This window comes from Lygodium microphyllum, chromosome 25, assembly GCF_053477565.2.
Source record: "Lygodium microphyllum isolate KBCC chromosome 25, Lygodium_microphyllum_v1.1.10, whole genome shotgun sequence".
In the NCBI taxonomy this organism is placed as follows: domain Eukaryota; kingdom Viridiplantae; phylum Streptophyta; class Polypodiopsida; order Schizaeales; family Lygodiaceae; genus Lygodium; species Lygodium microphyllum.
In genome coordinates this window covers 4,859,343-4,874,067 of record NC_141159.1, presented here as the reverse complement: position 1 = coordinate 4,874,067, position 14,725 = coordinate 4,859,343, and the positions used below count along the sequence as shown (strand labels likewise).

The 14,725-nt window shown below is 42.4% G+C and overlaps 1 protein-coding gene across 1 annotated transcript in view; it reads right to left on the bottom strand.

Moving 5' to 3' along the window:
• Window positions 1-14,725, bottom strand: part of LOC148013862 (putrescine-binding periplasmic protein-like protein) — a 56,331-nt gene that overhangs the window by 11,411 nt on the left and 30,195 nt on the right. The window contains exon 5 of the mRNA XM_087666640.1: window positions 14,511-14,693. Within this exon, the coding sequence (XP_087522766.1) occupies window positions 14,511-14,693 (183 nt within the window). The remainder of the gene's footprint in view (window positions 1-14,510; window positions 14,694-14,725) is intronic.

Sequence of the window (14,725 nt, the reverse complement as noted above, 5' to 3'; positions counted from 1 at the left end):
GCTCGGTAAGAGCTTGATTTCTGTTAGTCAGTTACATAATGCAGGATATATTATTTCTCTTTAGGATAGGTCATGCAAGATCTGTCGTGGTCGCTTGGTTTTGGCCAGAGGTTCTAGAGTTGGTCCTCATTGCTTAGTGCATGTCTCTCATGTGGGAGATTCTATGGTTGCAATTATCCGGATACCATATACATTGTTATGGCATTATCACCTAGCCCATATGCACCACAGAGAGATGGAGATCTTGTCTCGTGTAGACTCATTGTTGCCTCTTGTTGTGCTAAGAAATGCACTTAGCCACTTAAATAGCCTCAAAACATGCTTATTTTAGGCTTATTTTAGCCAAAACCCTAAAACGGGGAGCAAATCGAGAAATTTAAGAGGGAGAGGATCTAGAACCCTAATTTTCTATAAACTGGCAGCCAACCCTCCACTCTTTCACAATCTCATTTTTGCAGGTTTCAGGTGTTACCAGCTTGCTGCCCACACCCCGGTCACGGAGGACATCTCAGCCCTTGTTGTCCATCATTGTTCCCTACAGTCTAGCGCCTGTTTCCAGCCGTTCACACGCTGATTGCTGCTATTTCTGCCTGGTGACTGACTGCTGTTCATCTGCACTATTGTCATACAGCCTGCCACGCCAGCAAACTGCTGCGTTTGCAGACTCCAGCTGCTGCCCTGACAGTTTTCTCTCCCCTACAGGCTCCGTTTTTAGTCTTTCTCTCTCCTCATTGCTATTTGCATCAGATCCAGCTTCTCACTGCTGCGTTTGCTGGTGTTCGACATCCGGAGGCTGCCTTGCTGCGATTCGGGATCCGTTTGGAGTACGACACACTCTCCAGCTCATTACCCTTGCCCTAATCCTAGAGATACAGAAGTTCGAGGTTCAGTATTCATTCACTGCATAGTGTATTTGCTGCATGAGCATCGTATTATTAGTAGCCATATCATTTCATTTATTCCCTATGTTCATTGTCTCTGAGTTACTCTAACTCTAACCCTAACTGTGTTATTTTCATCAGTCTGTGCTTTGTCGTACGGTTTCTGTTTATGTTTCTGTGTAAGGATTTTTTTTTAAAAACCCCCTATGTCACTTACAAATCTTGAAGCTTGCCCTGTTTGTACTCTTGGTCCTTGCAGAGCCCCCTTGGCATATGGCAATCGTACGAGGCATGCTCCTCTAGATCTTGTCCATTGTCTAGTATATGGATCTATGCCTTCCCAATCACTTGGTGGAGCATCGTACTTTGTGACCTTTGTTGATCATGCTACCCACCGTGTCTGGGCTTTTCCCTTGGTGCAGATTGAAGATGCTGCAATTATACTTGACAGGTTTATGGATTCTGCTGGTAGCAAGCCTAGGTGCTTGCAGATGGATCATGAGAGTCATGCTCTCTCTCCCAGCTTTTGGACCTCTTGTCAGCAGTATGGCATTGATTTCTTGTGCCCACGGTATTATGGGATTGCTCGTGGCATGTGCCTGACCTTACAGGGAAAGGTTGCTTCTATGCTTACCACAACTGGGTTGTCTTATGGCTTTTGGGTTGAGGCCCTTATGACAGCAGTCTATTTGGTTAAAAGAACACCGTGCTTGACCTTGGATGGTATTACACCCCATGAGGCATGGAGTAGCATGCAGCCCTCCTATGATTACTTGAGGATGTTTGGCTGCCAGGCATCTATACGTATGCCACATGAGCCTATGTCACGTAGATGTATCCTCCTTGGTTATGAAGATGGTGACTTTAAGGCCTATAGATTATGGGATTTGGATGCCTAGCAGGTCATATGCAGCTGTCATGTTGTCTTCTATGAGACGCAAACACCTCTCAAGCCTCTTGATGAGTGTTCAATACGCTTTATGGCTGATTTTACATCAGCTACAATGCCATTACAGCAAGCTATTTATGATGAAAATGAGGCACTTATTGGCCCAAATGATGTAGCTATGCATAGCAGTTAGGGTCAGGATGTTGGTGGTCAGTTGCTAGACCCCTTGTAGGCTCATGAGAGTCGTTTTCTTGTAGTTTTGCAGGCTGGACAACCAGCCACATGTCAATCTTCCGCTTTGCTGAGGCCACATGTAGTCTTCAAACCCCGTTGGATGAGTGTCCGGGATGTTGGCTCTCTTTCAATGATTGACTCTGGAGAGTTTGACTGCTCTCCGCTGTCTTGTATCCGCCACGCTGATGCTATGCGTGACTCTGATGCTTTACAGCAGTGCACTGATGAGTTATGCTTGCTTCATGAGAAGCATTCTTGGATTGCTCCATTATATGGAGCTGCGAGATCGCTTATCTCCTGGATGTCATGGACTCGGGGATGCTTGACTTTTCTTTTGCAGAGGTTCCCAACACTTCTTGCGCAGCTCGCTTTTCAATTGGACGTTGGGTGAGATGTCATGATTCCTCGCCTTGTCTTTTTGTTTCTTTTCTTTGTTTTCACTCCCCAGCCACATTGGCCTTTTAGTGGGAGGTTGTTGGGGTAAAAGGCCTCTGGGCTTGCCCGTGTACACTATGACCGCCCATTCTTTATTCATATATAATATGATAGTGCAATAAGGCTATCAGTTCAATTGGACAGCACCTACATTGTGTGTGCTCTTCTCTCCCGCATCTTCCTCTTCTCCTTCTCCACTGCCATTGCATGCCCTTCAACAATCTTGCATACTAAACCTATGTAATAGCTTATCCACATATTGTCACTGTGACATGATGGTGCTATGATAATTTTGGGTGAATTGGATCCCCAAATAATAGTGTAGACAGCCCATATCTAACATAACAAATGCATGCTTTAATTCAGCCTTAAAATCTGCAATTTTTTCTTCTGCAGGTCCAGTGAGCAGCATGTCATCTACATAAAGAATGATAATCAACAAGTCCCCCCCCCCCCCCCCCCCCCAGTTCTTAATGTATAGAGTGGGAGCAGTTGGACTATTTTTGAACCCTTTGCTAGCCAAATAAGCATAAATTTTGGAGGACCATGCACAAGAGGCTTGTTTGAGACCGTAAAGAGCTTTATGCAACTTCCATACCATGTGCTCTTTCCCTTTAACCACAAACCCTGGAGGTTGTGACACATAAACATCCTCATGCAAATCCCCATTCAAGAATGTTGTCTTAATGTCCAACTGATGTATTTTCCAGCCATAATTTGCAGCAATAGCAATCACACATCTCACCGTACTCATACGGGATGTAGGAGCAAAATTTTTTTCATAATTTATACCCTTTTTCTGTGCATAGCCTTTTGCTACCAACTGTGCTTTGTACCTATCAATTGTACCATCAACCTTGCGTTTGAGTTTAAAAACCCATTTTGTGCCAATGGCCTTCTTGCCAGGTGGTAAATCCACAAGATCCCATGTAGAGCTAGTGGCAATAGAGTCTTAACTCATCCTACATGGCCTACATTCAATGTACATCTTGTTGAGCTTCGTCCAAGGAAGTAGGCTCATCATCATCCAATAGTGAGCTCATAAACACATGCTCATCACAATCATCTACTTCCGTAAAATCAATCAAATGTGCCCCCCTTGCATCATTTATTGCATTTCTGGCAACCCTCCCAGTGCGTTGAGGTATAGGAGCATCCATTTTACTCTCCTGGAGAGTCTGTAACAGCCATCTTGGGACTGTTTTGGCTGCATTTACAGCAGCCCTTTCATGATGTACTGTTTCTTCCATTACATACGGCAAACCATCATCGATACCCTACTGTTTGGGAGCATATGGTGCAGCAACAGCTTGCTGCATTAAGTCTGTCCTGCCATTTACAGCAGGCACAGACTCCAAAGTAAGAGGCAAAAGACCCTCAAAGACATCACCAATGTCATGGGTGGCTGGCATTTGAAACTGATCATGTGAAAATGCAGTGTTTTCAATAAATAGAACATCCCTACTGACAAAGACTTTCTTCGTGCATGGGTCATACAAGTGATAGCCCTTGCTCTCCGAACTGTAGCCAATAAATATGCATTTTACAGCCTTGTCATCAAGCTTCCCACAAAGCTCTTTTGGAACATGTGCGTAGGCTATGCAACCAAACACCTGAAAGTAGTCTACTTTGAGTTTCTTGCCATGCCAAGCTTCGAACGATGTAATCGTCTTCAGTGCCTTAGTGGGTGCACGATTCAACATATGATTTACACATTGAAGGCCTTCTAGCCAAAATTTATGAGGTAGCCCCTTGCTTTTTAGCATACAACGAGTCATCTCCATAAGAGTCCGATTCTTCCTTTCAGCAACACCATTTTGCTGAGGAGTCATTCTAACAGTGGCTTGATCAAGCAAATATGTCTCAAAAGTACGAGACATGTACTCCCCCCCCTCTATCTATGCAAAGTGTCTGCACTTTTAAGTTAGTTTCAGCTTCAAGCTTTGCAACAAGATGTTTGAAATGCATGAACACATCGGATTTTGCCTTCAGCCCATACACCCATGTATACCGAGAGTAGTAATCAATAAATGTAACAAAGTACTAATGACCTCCAAGTGCGCGTGTCCTCATGGGACCACAAACATCAGAGTGAATAAGAATATTTTTCGAACAGCACGCACTGCACCATCCTTTTTGAACGCAAACCTATTCATCTTGCCCAAAATACATCCCTCACATGCATGAGGAGGTGGAGTCTCCACTAGAGACTGTGCATCTACCAAATGACACCTCTAAAGCGTCATCAAATCCCAAAGCTCATGTGTCCATAGCAAGCATGCCATAGCTCCACATTTTGCATAGCGAGCAAAAGAGTAGTAACTACTAAAGCATCATGAGATTGTCTATCATATGTATCCAACAAAAATAGACCCTTATGCAGGGTGTCGAACAGCCTAAGTGCATAATCCATCTCTCTGTCTCTAACAATGCATTTCTCATTTTCAAAGATGACCTGAAAGCCATGCTTATTAAAAGCAAAGATAGACAACAAGTTCTTTGTAATGCCAGGTACAAACAAGACATCTAGAAACATGAAATCACAACCATCTGCAGCAGTAATAGTGATTGTCCCAATGCCACATACATCATAGCTGCTGTTGTTCGCACATGTAACACACTTCCCAATAGGGGCTGAATGCAAAGAGGTAAACAAACACTTCCTAGAAGTGATGTGCTTTGACGCCCCACTATCAAAATACCATGTTTGTTGCGTTTCAACAGCATTAAATGCTGAATCAACCATTGAAGAATCATAACTGCATGTGAGAAATGCATAGTCCTCCTCTACAAAGTTGACTAAAGTATCATCATCAATAGATTTGTTGGCTGATGTTTCTCGGACAGCCAAACCGGAGTTCTTTTCTTCTCTTTGGCCAATCTCTTTCTGTATTCATCAATATAGTGATCGAGCTTCTTGCAATAATGGCATTTCCTCTTCTTTTTAATCTTTTCTGTATCTTGGACAACCTTATTTGATGGCTGTCCAACATCACTCTTTTGCTAACTTTTTTACATTTTGCTTGAATTTTCCTTTGCCTTTGAACTTGGAAAGCATAGCCACATCACCTGAACGCAATGCCATATTCTTCCGAGTCTGTTCCTCTTGTAGCAAGAGGCCTCCCAACTCCATAAATGTAAGGGGTTGCTGCCCCCCCCCCCCCTCTTAAAGGCAACATCAAAGAGGTATGGAAACCAAGATATGACTCTAGAAGAGAGTTCAATGTGATGTTTACTAATTCAGCATCCTAAATGACCTCATCGACATTGAGTAGCTGCTCACGCAAATCTTGTATGTGAGTAAGATGCTATGTCATACTATCACCTTCATCCATGGTGACATTGGCCAACTCTCTACGGAGATAGGATATCCTAGCCTCATTGCATGCTACAAACATACAGTCAAGTACATCCCATGTTGATTTTGAGGTCTTACACGACCGAATGTGCGGAATAATTGCCCTTTTCATTGACAAGGCAATCAAAGAAAGTGCATGTGCATCTTTTGAGTCCCATTTCCTCTGATCCTCGTTAGGAGGGAGAGAAGGGGCAGCAGCAGTAGTAGCACCAATACCACCACCACCACTACCAGCAACCTGTCCTCGAGCATTACGTTGAGGTGTCTGAGATGCAAGACCTCTTGGTCACGCTGCAAATCACCTATAACATAGTCCCACAAGTCATTCACCACAAAAAGGTTACAGACCATAAACTCCACAGTGGGTAGTTTGAGCCATCAAGTTTGTCCTCCTAAGTGAGGACACCAAGGATGTTACTCCCCTGGCGTGCCATGCTGTCAATGATAGACAAAAATCTGTAGCCAAATACTTCAATGCTAAAGTATAGAGTATACTCCTCAGAGTACCAAAATCCCCCATGGGATTAAGAAACAAGTATCAAACTATCACTCAAATGCCAAAGTGTGCACAATGCCACCCAAATCAGCACTCAGCCAGTAAATTACAGCACTATGCTACTGTACCACGACTACCTCGAAATGTGTGCCCACAAAAGTACAAAATACGACAACTTAATGCTGATTCTTACGAAAATTTACTAAATTTTCCCAAAATTCTTTGCCCAATCTGGCTGTAACAATAATTAAATGCTGATGCATTGCTTGTTGCTTGCCTTGGAGTGCGTGTCGAAATGTGTGCCCACAAAAGTACAAAATACGACAACTTAATGTTGATTCTTACTAAAATCTACTGAATTCTCCCAAAATTCTCTATTCAATCTGACTGTAACAGCAATTAAATGCTGATGTACTGCTTGTTGCTTGCATTGGAGTGCATGTCGGGCAAAAGCCCCAAATTTCTTTCTAAAATTTCAAAGAAATTGAAGAAATTTGTACCTTACAACTGGAACTTCTGCAAAAATGTCACCTCCGGATGCATGTCAACAGTGAACAGTAGCTGAAATCTGCCTTCCTAATGCATGCCGGATCCAAAAAACTGAAAAGCCCCAAATTTTCTTGAGCCAATGTGGAAGAAATTGCGCAATGCCTATGAGTTTGGTAACAATTTGCACAAAGGGCCTCCAATCGGAAGAAATTGCGCAATGCCTATGAGTTTGGTAACAATTTGCACAAAGGGCCTCCAATCGGGCAAAAGCCCCAAATTTTTGATGGGAATGTCCAAGAAATTGAGAAATTTCTTCAAATTGGTAGTCAATTTGAAATCTAGGAGCAAACATTAGCAAAAGCCCAAATTTTTGGGCAGCGCGAGCTGAGATGGCTAAAATAGACTGGAAATTCTAGAAATTTTGAGAAAACCCCAAATCTGAAAATTAGGGTTTCTGCACTTTTTAGGGTTTGCAGAAATTGGCGGGCAAGACTGAGAAAATGACGGGTAGAGCTGAGAAAGTGGCGGGCAGAACTGAAAACAGCGGCTCCTCGGGCTGCGTGTGGGACTACATGCAAGGCTGCGCGCAGGCTGAAAACAGCAAATCTGGAGCAGATGATTGAGCTGGACAGATTTGGAGCAAATGGACAGATTTGGGGCTGATGGCTGAACTGGACAGATCTGGAATAGACAAGAGACGGCTCAGCTACAGCTCCTCCTCCACTTCAGCAGCACCTCACAGCAGCTGAAAACTCTTCCTCGAGCTGAGAACCAAGCTGGCAGCAGTAGGACCATTGGCGGGATGGCACCAGCTGATGGTGGCTGAACGGAACCCGCCCGTACGAGCTGCTCTGATACCAAATGTTGGAAAATGGCAGCCAGCTATGGAGACAAAGAGAGAAACAATGATATCAAGAGAGTGAGCTGAAGTAAAAAGAGAAGAGTGTACTTGCTAGAATGAAAGATGAGTGAAAGTACAACTTATGTTTAGGTCAAGGGTTGACCTAACCAACCTTCCACCCACTAACTAGAGTTAGGTTTATTTTACTCTAGAGCCTAGTGTCACTACTTTAAGTTTCTAAGACACTAGGTGTACACACCTTACATTGACACTTTAATAAGTGTCCACACCACACAAACTACATTGGGCATTGCCCATAGAATCGGCAAAATCTAACATTTAGTTGTACAGATTGTTGGCTGATCTATATCTACCATTGGAGGGTCCTACACCCATTCTGTATAACAGTCAAAGTGCTATTGTAGTAGCATGTAATCCTGCATTTCATGTTTGCACGAAACACATTGAGATGCATTACCATTATGTAAAAGAGAGATGTCATGCAAGAGAGATTGACTTGATGTATGTACACCCACACCGCCAAATGTTGCACACAATTTCACCAAAGCATTACCAAGTGAGAAGTTTATGGCTTTCCAAAAGTCAACTTATTACCCTTTGGTGATTGGTCATCCTTGTACGTCATGACATTGGCACTGCAAGGGGATGTTAGAATTTGGTAATTTTGGGCAGTGCCCAATGTATTTTGTGTGGTGTGGACACTTATTCAAGTGTCAATATAGTATGTGTACCTAGTGCCTTTAGACATTTAGTGACACTAGGAACAAGAGCAAGGTAGCCTAACTCTAGTTAGTTGGTGGAAGGCTTGTTAGGTCAATTCATGACCTAAACTAGGTTGTACTTTCAACCTTTCAATTTAGTTCAGCAAGTACACTCTACTCTCTTGTTGCATCTCACTCACTATCACTATCTTGTTTCTCTCTCCTCCATTGCTGGCCATGTTTTCTCACAATATAGAGAGAGTGTGTGTGGATACTTGTGATTCTTTTGGCAACTCAATCAATGGAGAAACAAGCACAGCATCTGTGTCCCATCTAATGAGTTTGATAAGTTCTATTCAAAACTATCCAAGTGCGAAATCTTCCAGCACAAGGTGTATCTTGGACATGTCAAATTGGCTCATGGCATTCATGCCCTAAAAAGAAACAAAGAGATAGATATTACTCACCACTTAGCGATAGAGTCAACTTGGCTCTACTATGAAATAGGTTATTTGTGTCCAATGAACACGACCACTAGTCCATCATGTCCCATTAGTTCAATGTCGTCTGATCTAGTACTATAGCATCTAGTAATAGTTGGCACCTATAGGGTAAAAAATGGCAGCTCAACTAGACATTTAGGCAACCATTCATGGGAATTTTTGGCATAGTTACCTAGCACAGGGAACGGGACCCCTTGGAAAGGGGGCAACGTCGAAGGTCATGGAACGGGAACGGGGGGAACAGCACATGTCTTAAGTGCCCCAAATATGCCCTGCGTGACCCGAATTGCCCCAAAGAATGTCCCTCTAATTGCCCCAATATCCTTAAATGCTCAAATTATCCCAAATGTCCCAAAATTGACTTGATTATCCCTATAGCTCCGAATTGCCCTAAATCACCCCAATTATCCCAATTTCCCTTGAAATTAGACAATATAAATGGATGATTACCTTGGAATTGAGGAAAGTCTTAAATTTGATTGTGATTTGTAAGAGTTGATAATGCATGAAATTTGAACTTTGCATGGACTCCTAATTGGCTTGTGAGTTGTCTTGACACTTTGAATCTTCAACCACAGAGAGAGAGAGAGAGAGAGAGAGAGAGAAAGAGCAGTGTGTGCACATTGGGCAATGGAGATGGGTGAACATGTGGTAGAAGGAGTGTGACACAAGCAAAAAGAAAAAACTGAAAAAAACGTCATTTTTTGGTCAAGAGACCTGGAACAACCGTTTCAAACAGGGAACGGCCTTGGGAACGGCAGGGAATCTTCCCTGGCCGTTTCACCTCTTCGAACATGTTAGGCCATTTCTACAGGCCGGAATAGCCGTTCCTTGTTTCTATGGTTTTTAGACTGTGACGGAAGGTGGCTAAGAGCTTGGTCTTCCACTATGCACTAGTTACTTCTAAAGCCCTCAAGATTGGAGCGTGTTTGCTCTTAAGCACCCTTTCCTCAACTCTCAAGCTCTCTAAGCTACCCAAGCTCTCTTAAGTTTCATCGAGCACAAAACATTTGAAGTAACAACCCCAAATGTTTCAAGTGCATTGTTTTTAGGTCTCAACATTAAGTATAGACCTGATAATACAATTTTTTTTTGGATCGAATTAGCATCGCACATATGTCCAAGATTTTTTAGTCTGATCAACACCATCTCACTTCACAACTTTGGCTTTAAACCAACTCACACCATCTTCGTGTCTTGATGAAGTCCCATCGGCCTAAAAAGCAAGTGCAATGATCTCATAAGATGTGCACGACTAGACCCTAAGTCCTTTTTATACACTCCTAACCACCCTAACCTTCAAGTCACCTACAATGTTGTCATCAACAATATCTCCAAAGGAAACAAAGAAATACCATGAACACTTCTACTACATTATTTAGACCTTAGTCCTACAATAATATGTGGTTCGCATTCAAGTGAAATGTAAGGAGCAATGACAATTGGTGCATGCCTTACCAATTCGAAGAATTTGACACCTCATCCCAAACACTCTTCCATGCTAAAGCTTTCTTTCAAACAACTTGAATGAAACAGAGAATGAACTGGACATATGGATGGAAGTTGATTGGTAGAATATACCACCTACCAATTTGGTTATTCGAAATGGTCTTCAAGAATGATTTGTAATGTTTGTTGGTGCTCATCATGTCAAAGTCTTTTGATACCTTCAAATGCATCCACATGCCTTCCTCGAGCTCAAGAGTACAATGCTAGTTTGCATCACATGTAGCACAATATTGGGCTATCCTTATGCTTGTTATTGCAACCAATTTTCTTGTGTGTTATGCAAGAGGTCAACTACAAACTGTAGTTTCACTCTATTTATCCACAATCTACAAATAGTTTTGGATAGTCGCGAGCAACACAAAATAGAACATTGTCAAGGGACCTAGGATGGGGAGGAATTGCCATCACTTGTGACTACATAGTCACATGGAATGGAATGTGGGAAGGAAATAAGCTATTGTACCCAGAATCCTCAAGGCCAAAAATGATATTCACTTGTGACTATGTAGTTAGGCTAATAACCCAACCACCACAAATGGGCTTATATGTAGTACAAAAATGCTTAGCACTAATATGAATAAGCTTAACTTTTGGGAAGCCTTAAGTCTCTATTGATGAAAAAAGCCAAATGTGTTTTCTCCACTCTTCGATATTATGTCCATTTTCCCTATACAATAAATCAACCACCACAAAAGTATTAAGATTGATGTCCAAACATATGGTTGACAATTGAAAACTTATTTCATTTGCATGTCCTAGCGTATCTAGGTGTTGAGCTAAAAATGCATTAGCTTTACTTAAACAGCCCCAAACATGCTTAATTAATGAAGGAACCTTGTTTACTTAAAAGAAATGCGATCCTAGAGAGTTTTTGTGTCCCATAAGCACAAACCCACTTGGGAGGGCCCAAACTTTCCACAAATATGTATGCTGCCCTCCATTCAGCCCTTACTCTCGTTTTTGCAGATTTCAGGTGTTTCAGCTTGCTGCCTATACCCCGTTCAGGGAGGACATCTCAATCAAAGCTGTCCATTGCTGACTCCATCAATTGGCGCCTGATTTCCAGCCCTCTTCATGCAATTTGGAGCTGATTCTAGCCAGTCAACTGCTGTTCCTGTGCAGACTTGCTACGGTACAGCTTGCCACGTCATCACAATCCTGCAATCTCTGTTTTTAGTTTTTCTCTCTCCTACAGACTGTCCTGCCTACGGTTTAGTCTCTCTCACCTGCTGCCTGCATTTTTCAACTTTCTCTCTCCTCATTGTTGTCTGCATCAGATCCAGCTTCTCACTGCTGCATCTGCTGGTGTTCGACATCCAGAGGCTGCCTAGCTGTGATTCAGGATCTGTTCGGAGTATGAGACACTCTCCACCTCATTACCCCTGCCCTGATCCTTGAAATACAGGAGTTCGAGGTCCAGTATTCATTCACTACATAGTGTGTTTGCTGCATGAGCATCGTATATTCAATAGTCATATCACTTCATTCATTCACTGTCTTCATTGTCTTTAAGTTACCCTAACCCTAACTACGTTCTTTTATTAGTCTTTCTCTCACCTGCTGCCTGCATTTTTTGTCTCTCTCTCCTTACTGCTGTCTGCATCAGATCCAACTTCTCATTGCTGCATCCGCTAGTGTTCGACATCCAGAGACTGCCTAGCTGTGATTCAGGATCCGTTCGGAGTATGAGACACTCTCCACCTCATTACCCCTGCCCTGATCCTTGAGATACAGGAGTTCGAGGTCCAGTATTCATTCACTACATAGTGTGTTTGCTGCATGAACATCGTATATTCAATCGTCATATCACTTCATTCATTCATTGTCTTCATTTTCTCTGAGTTACCCTAACCCTAACTATGTTCTTTTATTAGTCTCTACTTTGTCGTACAGTTTCTGTTATGTTTCTGTGTTGGCGTATTTCTTTACATCGTATAAGAGCCCGGTACTCTCTGAGAAACATAGGCCTTTGATCTAAAAGCTCTACACAAGAAGCAAGAACAACAATAGGTTCAAATGACTTCGAATACAACAACACCGATTTAATCTCCAAAACCAACTATGCCGAGATTCGAGCGAGAGTGGGCCAATCAGCTTGCTCCACAAAGTTCTGACATGGTGGAAGACACTTCTAATTACATGGAAGAAAAGCTAGGCAAGCTGACCTCTAAAGAATACAAACCGATCATAGCTTATAGACGAGAGAAGATTAAGGAGCTCGATCGAAGGATTGCCCTTCAAGAAAAGCTCCTAAATGAAGGTATGCATGAACCTCTCTTCAGATGTTGCGCGTAAATCTGATGATGTTGCAGGCCCATCGAGACCTCCATCACGAATAGGCTCCCCTCTTGGAAAACAAGACCGGAGTACATAGTTACCTGGAACGGGGAACGGGAACGGGAACGAGACTCCCTGGAACGGGGGAAATGTCCAAGGTCGGGGAACGGGAACGGGGGAAACGGCACATGTCTTAAGTACCCCAAATATGTCCTACATGACCCAAATTGCCCCAAAGAATGTCCCTCTAATTGCCCTAATACCCGTCAATGCATGAAATTAACCCAAATGTCCCAAAATTGACTTGATTACCCCCATAGCTCCAAATTGCCTTGAATTGCCCCAATTATCCCAATTTCCCTTGAAATTAGACAATATAAATGGATGAATACCTTGGAATTGAGGATCAGCTGAAATTTGATTCTGATTTGCAAGAGTTCATAATGCATCAAATTTGAACTTTGCATGGACTCCTAATTAGCTTGTGGGTTGTCTTGACACTTTGAATCTTCAACCCGAGAGAGAGACAGAGAGAGAGATTAGTGTGTGCACATTAGGCAATGGAGATGGGTGAATATGTGGTAGAAAGACTGTGACCCAAGCAAAAAAAAAAAGCGAGAAAAAACGTCAATTTTCAGTCAACAGGCCTAGAACGGCCGTTCCAAACAGGGAACAGCAAGGAACAGTAGGGGAAACGGCAGGCAACGTTCCCTGGCCGTTTCACCTCCTTGGAGGGTTTGGAACGCGTTAGGCCGTTCCTACAGGCCGAAACGGCTGTTCCCTGTTTCTATACCGGAGTATGTTCCTTTCTTTCATCCTCTTCTGTTCACTCCGATGCAAGGTATTTTAGATTCGTCTTTTATTTCTTCTTCTTTTACCTCTTCTACTTTGCAATATTCTGATAGAGATCATGTGGAAGAAATAGTCCAGTCTATTAACTATGGAAAAGCTCCTCTTGAGGACCAATTCTTGTATGTTAACACACATCGTGGGGATTATAAGAAAAAGCCAAGTACCTCTTCTTCTAACCTTCCTTCTTTTCTGTCTACTTCACAAAATCAGAATGAATTTGATATTCCTTTTTCTTCGTTGCATGGTGTATCATCATCTTCACATTTTCATTTCCAATCATTAAATGATAAAAATGAAAAAAATGCATTTGCACCTCACACACCACATTTTCAAAACCCACCCATCCCACCACATTCTTCCGCTCCTTCTCCACTTCCATTCACACAATTTACATTTCCATTTCAGAAACCATGTCCTACCATTTGGCTCACCAATAACATTGACATCCACAAGACTAGCTATTGACCATTGGATCACTAGGTGTGAAGGCACCCTAAAAGTTTAGGGCGATTTAAGGATTCCTATAAAAATGGTTCAAAATCATTGGGGTCCGCCACCACACTAGGTCCTTGGGAATCCCATCTACAGAACAAGATGGTGGGGGATCATGGTATGGGATACCAGCCCTTAAGATGACAGTGTGGCCCATGTTGCTTCTTGCTCAGTGGTGACCCCAGACTGGCTCTATGACTCAGAGATGAACTTAGGGAATCCATATCACATTGGAGAAATCGAAAGTTCAAAGAAAAAAATGTCAAAGAAATGGTTACAGGTTTGTTTTGCGCACAAGTTTCAGAATGCTCTTTTACATTGTAACTGGCAAGCTGATTGTTCCATAAAGCACTCACTTTGCACCAAAACAAATCAGTAGAATACTCTACATGTTTATTAGTGATCATAAAAGTACATTTGAAGGCCACTACAAAAGTGTAATTTATGGAGATACAGCAATTCGACTACCACAGCATCGTTTCAAACTGTGAACAAAATCACCAAGAGATTTTACATAATACGAAATATTGACCTGCTCTAGGAATGCAAGATACTGTTGCTTAACTGCTTCCTTTCCACCAGGAACATCTTTATCAAAATCTTGCACATTATATGATAATCCAAGGGACTTCAGAACTGCCCCAACTACTTCTCTTGGCGAATTCACCATTGCTATCCTTCCTGCAAGTGCAGGCTTCCAGAGGTCTTTCCAGTCCTAAGCAACAAAACACAGTACAAATGTATTCA